We start from the raw sequence: 14,196 nt of genomic DNA, 5'->3' as shown, positions 1-14,196 counted from the left end.
TTATTTCCTATTGCTCTTTTCACACAGATCTTCTGTTACTTGGATTATAAGAAGTTTTTTCGATCTTAAATGACAAAAATAGCATCAGCTGCACTTTATATGACTGTCTCTACAACTAAATGTTTTTTGGCTGACATGATCCTGGTTATTCTGACAATTCGAAACAAGAAACTGTAAGTATAATAAAAAAGTCCTTTTTTTATTATTATTATGAACGTGGCTAGGGTCTAAACTAAGATATATAATGTATCTTAATTTAAAAAATTACAGCAGTTTAAAATTTAAGGAAACCTATTTTTAACAAAATACAGTACAGTGAAAAATAGATTCGTATTATGTACTCAACTAGTATGCTCGCTTAAATGACCATACATATAGGTAATCAAAATACATAAGATCCGAATTAATTTCAGTAACTAGGCTGCTGTATATGACTTCCGATTACTACTCAGAATTAATAACACTTCAATGGATATGCCTGAAATACAATCTTTCTACGTAAACTGTCTTTGAACTTTGGAATGAGTAACTAAAAATTAAAAAATGTACTAATATGGATTATAGTTTAATGTTGAAAACATACAAACTCCGTGTACGAGTGAAATATGTTAACAATATTCAATTTTTGATCTCCTATCGCGGTTTTTTCTCTAAGTAAAAATCGACTTACATATTTATTAAAGACATTTTACCTCACATTTTTATGATTTATAAAGAATGATTCGTCGTTGCAAAAATAATATAACTATGCTATTAATTATTGTGAATTTATTTAAAGGCTGTACATGCCATAAATGTTATGCGAAGAACGATTATAGCAGTACCAATTTATTATCCACGACAATACACTTGTTTGGTAGATCAGGAGAAAGAACGCAGAATAATGCGAAGCCAACGAAAATATAAAAGATCGTGGCAGCGTCTTCTTTATTCTTCCCCACTACTCGCATAGCTTGCCAGCGCAACAGCTCGCTCAATTACCGTCGCAGATAATCATTATCGCGGAAACTGCATCGCCGGGCCTCATTGCCCCAATCCTTAATTAACTGGCGGCCAGACGATAATTGGTACGAGCCGGTGCACGACACTCGATCCATTGGCGAGAACGAAGGGCACGTGGTGAAAAACGTACACACAGCCTGTGAATACATTTGTTTCTTTGTAGACTTATTTATGGAACATGCGTAACGACGGAATTTTAAGCAGTCACAGATAAGAAAATTGTTGGACCCCTTTATGTAGGCATGTATCGCGGACAATTACGACGTAGCTGAGTCTTGTAATACGCTCGGTTTACACCGATGGAAGATCTGCGATGCTTTTAATCACCTGATTGATACATAACTATGCCTGGTACTTAGGCAGGTGATAAATACGATGATTGAGACAAATTTGATATTGCAAGACAAGAAAATGTCTTATCTTCCAAGCTATTTTTAGTTTCAGGCGAGGGATAAATACAAATTTTTTAAACCTATTGCAGAAATAATTAAAGAATAATTCGAATAAAATTTCCACTAAAAATAATAACGGAATTGGTCTGTTCGTAATATTAAAACTCTAAAATCTGAGTCTCCCATAATTAAGTAACATTTTAGTTTATATATGAACGTATCCAATTTCAGATGATTCAATTATTACGTGACATAATGCGTTAATCTTCAACCTAAGCATTCCATCACGCTAAATTATCAGTCTCCTTTTATTTAATAATATCTTAGCTCGTACACGAGTTCGTAACTCTCCAATCGATTTCAATAGCAGAGCCGAACAAAGGAGCAAACGAGCAAGTGCAATTACAGTCGTCATCCATCTAAAGCTCCCTTTACAAATGCTTGAGACCGTCCACCGAAACTGGTTTAATTTTTCGATGGAAAACCGATATCGTATATTGAACATTTCGAAATTTCTTTTCGCAGAAATTAAACGTTGCCGCAACGGGTGCCCCGCCATATGCAAATACAGTCGTAATAATCGTTAGACAGCTTAATTATTAGGCTGGTAAATGTCTCCGATTCGAACAAAGAAAAAAATTTTGCACAGTGGAGAGCCACGACCAACGTTTTCGAGCGTTGCTAACATGGCGTTCTTCTAACGTCTTCCTACCGATAAAACGTAGGATGAATTTAATACCGTAACATGCATGCGCGTGTTGCACACGCAACAGCCACGCATGCTACGGTTAATTGTAATTTATGCTCGAGCGACTTAGGACTACATCTCGCGCCGGTTACTTCATCTATATACTCCTCACTTTTTGTCCCCGCTCTCTTCTTCTCTCTCCCTCTTCCTCTCCCTCACACTGTTTGATTAATTTCGCGAAATAACCTGTTTAATTAATCGACGGCTAACTCGCGAAACACCGTGCCTTACCACGACATTATTCAGCTCGCGACGCCTAGCTAAAGGATAGGATTGTGCATCTTCCCCTTTAAGTGCCAACTTCCTCCTTGCTTGCAAAAAATTGATTAGTCAGATTTACTAATGATCAACCAGTGTTCCGATTATATTTTCTCATACCGAGTGTTCCATCTAGCTGGAGCATCTCAGCCCCGTGATGGTACTATGCTTCTTCAGGCTATAAAGTACCACACTAAAAACCTTCTCAAGACATTAGAAAGAAATTTTATCAATAGCAAAAAATTTATAATATTTCTCAACTGAAGCTACAAAAATTAGACGTTCAAAACACTGCAAATCGCAATTGATCTGGATCTAATTATAGTATAATTATTGATAACAAGAAAAAACATGTCAGAGAATACATGATTAAATTAGGTAGCAATAATTTTTCTCAAGAGTACATTTTTCTAGAAATGATGGCCATTAAAGATTTTAGTAAATGAGATATTTGCAAAACAACAAAACAAAAAATAATATAGACGAAAATAAGTTCCTCGTTTTAGATAAATAATATTCAACAATTTGTACATCAGATGATATAACTTCCTTAAGAAAGAGCTGTGATAACGGTATCGTATAAATTTCAAATGTTGTTTATAAATTTATAATTTCTTCCTAAGTCTAACTTAAATTTTCTTTGCAGCTCGAGATATTCTTTGTTGTGAAAATATTTTATTTATATCATGTCCGTCAATGAGTATATTATTATATAAATACACTGATAAATATCGTAAACAAATATTAACAAATAAATTTTAAAAGATTTGATTACATCGGTTTTCCCGCACAAAGATTTAAACTAATTAGCTTCCGAGATATCTAGCTACTCAGGTATCCATGAGAAAGATTGTCCGATAATAAATAAATTAAATTGTACAAGTTTATCACAAGTTGTGATACAATAACAAATTGCACAAGTCTAAATAAATTAAATTGTTAAAGCAGTCAAAAATTATTTTCAATATGATAAATGATTATTGACTAATTAGTAATCATAAATATCAATGGAAATGTAATTGTGACTAACGAAGGTAGTTTTGCCGAACATGAAGGTAAGCAGATATGTTTGAGAAAATGATTGATGACTAATTTAATTAGATTAACGTTAGTCATATTTTTAGTCATCAATTAAACTTGCCCAACTCTGATTGTACGCGATTTTAATTCCTCTTATATTTCATGTATCTCATATATCTTATGAAATACTCGGACATCCAGAAAACTTTTGTTTTACTTTCGAGTATCTCAGAAGCAACCCAGGTACTAGAGTATCATAAATAAGGGCTCTTCTACAAATATCAACCCCGCTTTGCTTGCGCAACTTTTCTACTTATCAACGACAGAATTTTTTACGGAACCATCCTGTTCACGAGCATATCTATTATCCATTTCGAGTGGAAGCAGTTGTACATGGACATTGCAGATGCTAAATGTTCGGACTGATGTCTGAATGTCTTCATTCCAGGGTTTACGTCTTTCAGCGGAACGCCTCGGCTTTCTGTAGATCCGCTTTGTTTCGATCGATGTTCAGAAAAAAGACCGTTCCGATCGAACCCAGCCGGAATAGGCTATTCAAGGATACGAGCAAGGGCCGTCGATTATTGAGCGGGTAGAGATAAAAGGTTTGGCTCCCATAAAACAAAGTGCACGCGGCTTTACTTTATGCTGATCGATTTGTGGTGATTTTATAACTTCGCCTGTCCATAGTTGTTCTTGTGAAGATGCCGTGGTTCAAACAAGCCGCGATACTTTATATCCGTGGTGTAAACGCAAAATATAGCTCTACAAATTCAGAGGAAAAGGGTTCGGATGCGTCGTAGAGTTTTTATAAAAACGATCCTTTGTTCTAGTACGTATTTATAACTTGATTAAGTTATCAATTTAGGAGCTGAAAAAACATTAATCCTGTCTGTGAAAATATGTTTCTTATATTTATTGCTTTTTTAGATTCTTTGTAAATATAATGATACACTCTAGTAAAATAGAAAATACTTTCATCTTATATTACCATAAGACTATATCGAGTACAGGCAATAAGATGTAATATATAATTTATTTCTACTTCTTTCATACTGTATAAATAATATTACACAATGGGCGGTTTGAATTCTCGTCAGGACTGCACGATTACGCGATTCTTTAAAATTCCAAAAAAATACTTACATCAGTACTTGTATTTGATACAATAATTCCCCTGTTAATTATTTCTTCTACGAAGAAATATTTTAATGGCAGATAGTGATTCGCTTTTGCGCATATGTCACTGGTTATATAGCTGCCGTGGAAGATATCTACCGAGACTTTACACTCAGAAAATGTAAAGCACCTTTCATGTCTACACAGTTTTCATAATCTATTTAACAGAGATCAAAGGGCAGTAATATTATCTGTCGAACTTCCAGAGTTGTACAAATTCTTATAAATGTTTGCATAGTTGCTACTACAAATACAATAACGACATTTCAAATCGGACATTTTGATTCTGTCGAACCCTCAGATTCTGTGGAGAGATCTTTGGCTGCAAGAGCAAGAACTTCTTCACATACACGTTTATAAACCCACGCATCCCCTTTCAATCTCTTCCTTCGAATACCAACTAATAATTTGTCGTTCGACACACCCTCTAATAAGCACACTTCCAACTCAAACGAGCAGGCGTTTCTAGAGGAAAATGGCCTTGTTGCATCTTTGTTTCCTTCTGTAGAATCTTCTGTTTCTCCCTGAAGGATGAATCTGTGGGTACACATAAAGATATTAAAATATTTATGAAAATTTGAATATTCAAAATAAAATGAAATTTAGATTTTTGAAATATTATTTAAACATGTTTAAATATTATGAAGATATAAATCACAGTCAAACCGCAAAGAAACAAATTTCAAGTTGGTATGTTTACTTCATTTTTAAATTCATCATATTAAACAATCTATTAAAATTATTAACGTTCTAATATAATGTTTTACTTTACCCTTTTTGATGACACATAATTCCTTTACGTCGAAGTGCTCGACGTAATTGTGAGAGTACATATTTAGGATCGTCGCTGGACGTCGACGATACATTGAAGAGACCCTTTAACAATAACAAAATATGTTATGTAAAAAATTAGATAATTTAAAGTGTGTACAACGCTTTTAATGTGCCTAATTAAGATACAAACTTTGCCAGACAGTATATTGGGTTGGTCAGGATCAATATTTTCATTCTTAACGCGTCGCTTAGGTGTAAGAACACACCGTACTCGATTCAAGCCGCGTTCTAAACCCATTATTACTTTTCTAGCACTACCTGGCGTAGACGACTGCGTTCCTCTAAAAGTAATAACCTTTTTTATATAGTAATACGATTATAATTATGTCTTTTTATACATTACAAAAATTTACCGTGTTTCTAATATTGGTGTATTAGTTGGAGTGGAAATAGTTCTATCCTTTTCTACGGTTCTTTTAGCAGGAACTGTAAACATATTTATTTGTAATATTATTTAGTGGAAAATTTATGTGAAACTTAATTAACAAGACAGAAAGCATTGACAAGTAGAAGATTGAAGAAACTTCAGTAACTTAGATGAAAGGCGATGACGTAAAAGGTGTTGTACCTTTTGAAAAGGAACAGGATAAAGAATTCTTACAGGCAGTTATTTGTAACCCCAAATTGTGTTTGTTCACAAGTCGCTGCTCTTCGCTAATTATCTGCTTTTCACACAACTACAGCAATTAATGGCACTTGAAAACTTTCATTAAAGTTTCTAATTAGGTAGCTACCATCACCTAATTAGAAATAAACTTTAGAAAATATATTACAACACTAAGCACCATGGTTGTAATAGAGCAAAAGTACATTTAACTTTCATGAAAAGGCATAAGTGCAGATTTATTTAAAACAAAGTTTCTTTTCTAAATTGCATAAAGGACAGGAAAACAAAATTTGTTATTTTATTCAACATACCAGGGGAACATATATCGTCTACTTCTTTGCTTCGAAGTCGTTTTCGTCCAGGCAAATGCGGTGCCATGAAATTATCATCTAGATGAACATAATAAAAAGTAAACTATAACTACACATATATTAACAACATGCATAAAATGTATAGTAATTTACTGTTAATTGTTTCAGGCGTGCTTGGCAGAATGTTATAAGTTGCTTCTGATACTGGTGATTTCCTATTAAGTTTGCTTCTTGGAGAATAATCGAGTTTTGTTATAATATTATTTATTCCTTCTCCATTCTATAAATAATAAAAAAAACATATGGTATTTTGAAAAATATATACAGTTAGTATATTACTTTACCTCTGGTTTAAAATAAGACTTTGCTGAAGATGATATTCGAAGTGAGAGACCACGAAGTTTTCTGTCCAAAAGTAGAAGATATGTGGCAGTCTTATAATCAGTCCGATCACTTTTTAAGAGTTTCTTCCATATATCTGAAGCATGTTCACCACATATTGCAGACATAGTACTTAATACATCATTATCTTTTTCAAACTGTAAATACAAAACATTTATTAAATTTTTCCATATACAGGGTGAGGCATTCAAAACAGATCAGCTGAATAACTCGTTTGTCTTCAACAATAAAAAAAATGTCTAAAATGTGTAAGCAAAAATTGTTGTATTTAAAGGGACACATAATATGGTGACTAAATTTTATATGGATGGAAAACTAGGAAACGAACTGAATATTTTATTCCAGAATCCTATTTTATGTAAAACAAGGAAATAACTTTTTGTTTGAAACCCTTTTTTTGTAGGAGCTTTAGTTTTTAAGATATGAAATTAGTAATTCCTAGAGTATTGTGAGGTATTTTTCAAAATACGATACTAATTTTTTATCTTCTCTTGTACAAGATATTTTTGACAGATGTTTTGCCAGAATCTTCAGACGAAATTTCATTAGCATTCGACAATCCAAAGCAATTTATGACTGGATCTTTCTTTTCTATCTTTAAAGACAGGAGTTATTCAAGTGATCTGTTGTACAAGCCCTACCCTATATATTACTGAATAATAAAAACACCTTACATTGGTTTTGTGCAAAAATGAAACAGGGTTGAGAAATCCTGCTGTGATCCATGGGTGATTGCACAATTCTTGTATAGTTATCCTCTTCTTTGGATCTATCTGTAACATTGCTCGTATAAGTCTTCTACTGCTATTTGATAAATAACTTGGTTCATCATATTTCCCACTCTAAAAAATTAAACCGTTATGAGTACTTTCCACAAGGAAATCATATGAATGGAATTCGTATTTATTTTGTACCATTACAAATTATTTGTATATAAAACAAAATACTTACAAGAATCTTTCTATAAAGACTTTCTATACTGTTATCATCAAAAGGGAGAAAACCACAAAGTAATGCATACAACAGAACTCCCATACTCCATATATCCACTTCAGAACCTACAAATACAAAATTAGTTTACTTTTAACATTGTAACAAGATGTGTACATAATAAAGATATTTAAAAATGTATCTAAGGAAAATAATAAATACCTAAATATTTTTTTCCTAATATAAGTTCTGGGGCAGCATAATTTGGGGAGCCACACGATGTTTGTAAATGTGATTCTATTCCATTTTTTGGCTTTGCGCATAATCCAAAGTCTATGAGCTTTAAATTTTCATCTCTATCCAGTAAAACATTTTCCTATGTACAAAATAATATTGTTTGGCATTTATATGTAAGCAAATATAAAAAGAGATTAGCTTACTGGTTTTAAGTCACGATGTGCATATCCTAAACTATGTAGATATGATACAGCAGAGACAATTTGACGAAAAAATTTCCTTGATTCTGCTTCAGATAGCCTATTTTTTTCCACTGAAAATAAAAATTATATTTTAATTATTTATTTACCTCCTTAAACTACTTAAACAATAAATAACTACATTAGTAACAATTATATTGATTATAGGTTGTCAACGCTATAGAATAAAGTAAATTTAATTAATTTTAGAGAAATAGAATAGAACTATGACTGAAAATGTTACCAATGTGGTCGAATAATTCTCCTCCTGAACAATATTCTATCACCATAAAATAATGGCTCTCTGTTTCTATTACTTGATATAATCTACAAATATGTTGATGTAATAAAGTTTTCAGTGCTTTAACTTCCAATTTAACCCTTGGCAAGTCATCCTAAAAATACAAACAATTATTTCAATCGAATTGAACAAAATTGACATACTTACTCAATTTTAAAGCTACTTACGCCCAGTGCAGCTTTGTCCATTATTTTGATAGCAACTTTTTCGCCGGTCGCAACATGCGTTGCAAGTTTAACTTTTGCAAAACCTCCACTTCCAATAGTCTTTTCCAAATCGTATAAACCTTTGAGCGCAGCATGTCGCACCATTGCAATAATCTTTCAAATGAATACACAAATAACTCTGTACTTAATTACGCGCTGTCAATCACATAACTTTTGAACTCACAATCTCTAACGTAAACAATTTTTGGAAGCCAATCAGCACAAAGAATTTCACACGGCAACTTCCGATCATCAATGCTACCACTTTTAAAAAAATTAATTTAGTGACTATGTTGCATCACCATGTGGTAAGAGTAAGGGCTATTTGTGAAATTAATGTTAATTTTGCCAGAACTTTTTTCGACAAATTTCTATTGATTCATAGCAATTTAAAGATTATTGAAGCTTGCTTAAAGAATAGGAATTTTTTCTGTTTAAATCAAATGTAGATAAAAAACAGCTTGTAAAAATAATTTTGTAGACATAATTATCATGAATTGTTTTTTAATTTTTAATTTTTACATAATGCCTTAATTAAAATTGTTTTAAAATTACAGAGAAATGCATAGTTCACGGAACGAATTAAGTATCTGAAGAACGAGCTGAATACTCGACTATTCGAATTATTTAAAGCTCTCGAACAATTTAGTACTAATTTAAGTATCAAACGTCCAAACAATGTTCAGTTACATTTCTTACTTTTACGTGAATTCTGCAATTTTGCAATTTTGTAAGCATACAGTCACAAAGTACAATAAAACATATGTCACAAATTGCAGAATGTACAAAGAAGTTGTACGTGCACGAGGTAATCACCCTAAAATAGAATATTGAAATACAACTTATACCTTATTGACTTATAATGAAAGTATCTTTAATTTACAGTATAATGCAATTAGAAGACACATTTACTGTTCATTCAATTATTTTAGCCTGTATGTATTATAGAATTTTTCTTGACAATGAAAGGTTTATATCCTTGAATATAATGTAACCTCATGACAAAAATATAAAAAGAAACTGTCACATAACTATATATAAATCGTAATTTACATTTAAATATTGGTGTTAATATTATTGAATTCATAGTAAATATGAGGCTAGACAATCTATACAAAAATTCAAATATGTCGGGACAAGAAATGAACTTGAATTAAAATTTGCAAACAATGTAAATAGACGCAGATTGCTTCATAAATAATATTTCCGGATATTACGTAAATAATAAAAGAACAAAAAATTTAGTCTTTGGAGTGTTGACTACTAGAACTAGTTGAACGCGAACGACGTTTAAACTTCGGTTGATTATTAGAGTCCGACATGTTGTCACTCTTTCTTCGATTCTTGTCTGTATCATAATTGGGATTCGAGTTATGTGTCCTTCTATAATCGTTGCGTCTGTCATAATATCTATAATTTTCTCTGCCTGGTCTATTTATTCTGTAAGAATCTCGTCTGCGTGGATAATAGTTTCGTCTATTTCGTCTGTCACGACTATTCCTACGATCATAATCCCTGTCCCGAGATCTTCTGCGATCCCGTGATCTCGAACGACCACTTCCACGTCTTCTACTCCTATCTCGCGAATCCCGTCGCGAAGATCTATCGCCGTAAGAACGATGTGAGTCACGTTTTATTGATTTTTCATTTTTATGCTTTCCATCCGTTTTATCCTTTATCATTGAATCATTTACATCAGAATTGGTGTTCAAGTTATCAGGATCCTGTTCCATATTTTTATTGTCAACCGTCTTTTCTTCTAATTGATCGTTTTCCTTGTTCTCAAGCTCTTCAGATACCCGTGCATCAGTATCAAATTTGTCCACTATTTGATTATCTTCATCTGGATTCTCTGTAAATTTTTTAATTCTATCCGCCTCACGCTTCTTGGTTTCCTCTTCTTTCTTTAAACGTTCTTTTTCTAATTTCTGCGATACAATTTTATATTATAATTACACAATATCGTAAATAAATAAAAAGCTGCTAACTATACATTACATGCATATTTGGAGTTCTCATTTTTAATAAGTGTTTCTTAGAAATTTTTGCGAACCAAAATATAAATCTGGAAATCTTTCTTCTCCTTTCATAGACAAATGCAAAAAAGTCAATTTAAAAAATTATGCAATTTTTCAATATAAAAGATAATTTATATTTCTAAAAATAATCACTCATGAAGTTAATGTCGTTATTCTATAGACTGAATATATGAGGAAATTTAATTTCACCACGTAATAGAGAAAATCTTCGTTTTCTATAAGACGGTAAAAAAAAATACAAATCATATTTTGTTTTCAATGCAGATACGATAAGCTTCGCAAAACGTGTTCGTTCATAATAGTAATCAACGCTGACCTGGCGGTCAGTTGCATAATGCAATAGAACCATCATATACTAAATATGTTGAGCATTGAATATAAATAAATTTTAAATTTCTAAAAATTATTATAATTATGTACCTGAAATTCATGTAATTTAATTGTACGATTCTGAGCCTGTTTCCAATGAGGTGGTGTAACACTTCTCGAACGGCTCCGTGAGGGTGTATGATATCGCTGGAAATTTGATTATAAGTATTTAACTTTATTGTTCGAGTGAAGAAGCTACCACAATTTATAAACGAAATATTTTTTAATATTTGAAAAATGCATACATACCGTGTACCATAAACTGTACACAAATACTTACAAATATTCCTCTTCCTTTAAATACACGACCAGTTTTTCTATGTGATCGTACCCGATCCCTTCCATAATGTTGTCTAAATTCTTTTTGATTTGCATTATTAGTGGGCCCTGCTCTGTACAAAAATTTATTCGCTGGTACTTCCGGTATTTCATCTGGATCAATTTTCGTTACTGATACAAGTGGATGAGGTTTTCCTAGATCATCTTCATTTGAATCATGTATTTCGCCGTCTTCTGACTTCGCCCTTTTTTTACTGCAATAGTAACAAAAAGTGTTATTTAGCTGAATGCTAGTTCTAGTTTTTTAAATGAATATTCTGGAATGCATACCTTTTCTTGGCTTTTTTCTTCTTCTTCGACTTTTCTGCATAAGAATCAGAATCTGAGCCTGACGAACTACTCTCTTTTGTTTCGCGTTTCTTTGCTACAAATAATAATAATGAAATAAATTTTAAGGTTAATTATTTTTTTAGACAAATTATTGTAAAAATTCAATGTACCTTTACTTTTGACCTTCAACACAAGCTCTCCACAATTTACAACCTTAGCATCTTGTAATGGACGGGACATACGGTCTACTGGAAGTCCCTCAATATGTGAAACAATTTCCTGGCCAGACACTACTTCTCCAAAAACCACATGGACACTGAAAATGATTGTATTTAACTATAAGTATAGTGGTCCAAAGTAATTGCAGGAAGAGCTCAAGGTAATATTAATTATTACTTACTTGTCGAGGTGAGGCGCTGGTTGTGTTGTACTACAACAACAAAATATGATTAAGGGGATGAGAGATGAACAGAAAGAGCCAGCTTTCATTGGTCATTGTGTTGTAGTAGTGGTGTGCAGACCCTTCCCTCATGACTACACAGAAATATGGCTAAGTTATTCATTCCTCCAAAGATATTCTTATTTCTATGCTTTCTAATATTCTTCAGACGTACGATACGATTTCATACTATAGATTATCAAATTTAAAATGACCTTACATAGCATCAGTAATTGGAAAACGATAGATCTATTAGAAATATCAACACACCCAAATTTCATTTTATTTAATTAACGTATCTCCTGTTATTGATTTAAAGCACATTTAAAAATATATTAAAGCCTAGAAGATGGTTAAAATGTGAGAATAAATATATATATATATATATATGCAGTACATATATATATTAAACTCCTATTACCTTTACCTTTTGTAGTTGTCAAAGAATACATCTGTCAGCAGAGAAAAATAATTTTGAGCCGGTAGAAAGATTAAAAAATAAAATCTATATACACAAAATTTTTGACTTGCAATTATAAATATTTTAGTAAGCGCATAGCTTCAATTATTAGTGACATGCAAAATCAATATTTTGGTAGAAAGATATAATGCATTAATTTTATAACATTTAAAACTTATCACATCATCTTGCACTCTTTTATCTAGTGTGAAATTAATTAACAGCTTTACATTCTTCAAAAGATATATATATTTATATAAATGTAAATACTTTCTTTTGTATACTCACATAAAAAATTGTGAACCATTTGTATCTCTGCCACGATTAGCCATTGATAGCAGAAATGATTTATTATGTTTTATAATAAAATTTTCATCTGAAAAACATAATTTTATTTAATTTATACATTATTCTTTATAACACAATCTCTGTCAATGCTTTTAACCAAACCAATGTTTAAAAATTTACCTGTAAATGTTCCTCCATAAATTGATTCACCTCCTGTTCCATTACCTACTGAAAAATCACCACCCTGAATCATAAAATCCTTCACTACTCTGTGAAAAACAATTCCTTTATAATGCAATGGTTTATTAGTTGTTTTCCCAAGTCCTTTTTCTCCTGTACATAAAGCTCGAAAATTTTCGCATGTTATAGGACATATATCAGCAAACAATTCAAACACAACTCTGCCCATTGGGAGACCGCCCACTTCTATGTCAAAAAATACTCGTGGATTGACATCCATTATGGTGATACTTTTTTAATATTCCTGGAAGTACAAAAAATTACGGATAATTAAGAGTTACTCATATACTTAAAAGATATTCTGTATAAATTAGATGTCCTGCATGAATTCTTATCACATGCATACATTGTACATGTACTACTAGCTAATATCATAGGTAGAAAGAAAAAATTGTAATCCTATGTCTTTGTTAACTATAATATAAAATGCATCAAAAAGTACACTTATTTCCAAAAATAGAAAATGTTACCGATATAAGTAACAGAAACACGCGTGAAGTCCAGAGAAGAATTTTCTGGAGTAAGGTTAGAATTGCTCAATCCAACCGCTCCGGTTACTTAATAAACTGTGAACTCATTAGTATATACACTACACATGTATCATTTTTTTCCACCCTTAATGAATGTTTGTTGTATCAATACGTAAATATCAACAATGTATAACCGTAGCAATGGAATACATATATAGTCAATTGCGAAGGTGATCACTCAGTGCCATATTGTTGAATCCATGAAAGTACAGTAATCTCTCAATTCAAGAACCATATCTGGGGGCAACAAGGATCTTGAATTGAGAGTAGCAGCGAATTGCTGCGCTCTGATAGGCTGGCGGTTCACAGTTGAATACAGTAATGAGTCCTACTACTGCACACTTTTCGTACTCCCTAAGCTGGCTCGTACATCCCCACTATTTTACTACGCATCTAGCTTCGCGCAAGTACTGTAGAAAGCGAACAAGATACGATGAAGAGAAATAGAATGATACCCACCAAGTTCTATGGGTGGTGTGCACATGGATAGGACTTGCCTTACTTTGAAGTGCTTGCGGTTCACTCTTTCCGCGCATTCGTTAGATTGATGCGCCAT

General features: G+C 32.2%; 2 protein-coding genes across 3 annotated transcripts; both read right to left on the bottom strand.

The window, feature by feature from the left end:
* Window positions 1-4,338: 4,338 nt before the first annotated feature.
* On the bottom strand, window positions 4,339-9,045 carry LOC144470794 (maternal embryonic leucine zipper kinase). Its single transcript, XM_078182365.1, has 13 exons — window positions 8,628-9,045; window positions 8,404-8,554; window positions 8,124-8,233; window positions 7,906-8,059; window positions 7,705-7,811; window positions 7,428-7,595; window positions 6,696-6,890; window positions 6,505-6,631; window positions 6,352-6,429; window positions 5,787-5,859; window positions 5,564-5,714; window positions 5,372-5,475; window positions 4,339-5,136 (listed from the first exon to the last, which is right to left on the bottom strand). Exons 1-13 carry the CDS (start codon window positions 8,769-8,771, stop codon window positions 4,866-4,868), a joined length of 1,833 nt encoding a protein of 610 aa, XP_078038491.1. The 5' UTR covers window positions 8,772-9,045; the 3' UTR covers window positions 4,339-4,865.
* Window positions 9,046-9,153: 108 nt separating this feature from the next.
* Moca-cyp (nuclear cyclophilin protein Moca-cyp) lies at window positions 9,154-13,870 on the bottom strand. Of its 2 annotated transcripts, XM_078182486.1 has the most exons (9): window positions 13,581-13,870; window positions 13,051-13,354; window positions 12,871-12,958; window positions 12,084-12,113; window positions 11,854-11,999; window positions 11,684-11,777; window positions 11,355-11,607; window positions 11,126-11,221; window positions 9,154-10,594 (listed from the first exon to the last, which is right to left on the bottom strand). In XM_078182486.1, exons 2-9 carry the CDS (start codon window positions 13,328-13,330, stop codon window positions 9,908-9,910), a joined length of 1,674 nt encoding a protein of 557 aa, XP_078038612.1. In that variant the 5' UTR covers window positions 13,331-13,354; window positions 13,581-13,870; the 3' UTR covers window positions 9,154-9,907. The 2 variants fall into 2 exon arrangements, with proteins under 2 accessions (XP_078038612.1, XP_078038680.1); XM_078182554.1 differs by lacking the exons at window positions 13,051-13,354; window positions 13,581-13,870 and having other exon boundaries at window positions 12,084-12,217; window positions 12,871-12,956.
* Between the last annotated feature and the right edge of the window lie 326 nt (window positions 13,871-14,196).

Source organism: Augochlora pura, chromosome 1 (assembly GCF_028453695.1).
Source record: "Augochlora pura isolate Apur16 chromosome 1, APUR_v2.2.1, whole genome shotgun sequence".
Lineage (NCBI taxonomy): Eukaryota > Metazoa > Arthropoda > Insecta > Hymenoptera > Halictidae > Augochlora > Augochlora pura.
The sequence above is the reverse complement of the archived record's forward strand: the minus strand, read 5'-3'. Positions and strand labels throughout refer to the sequence as shown.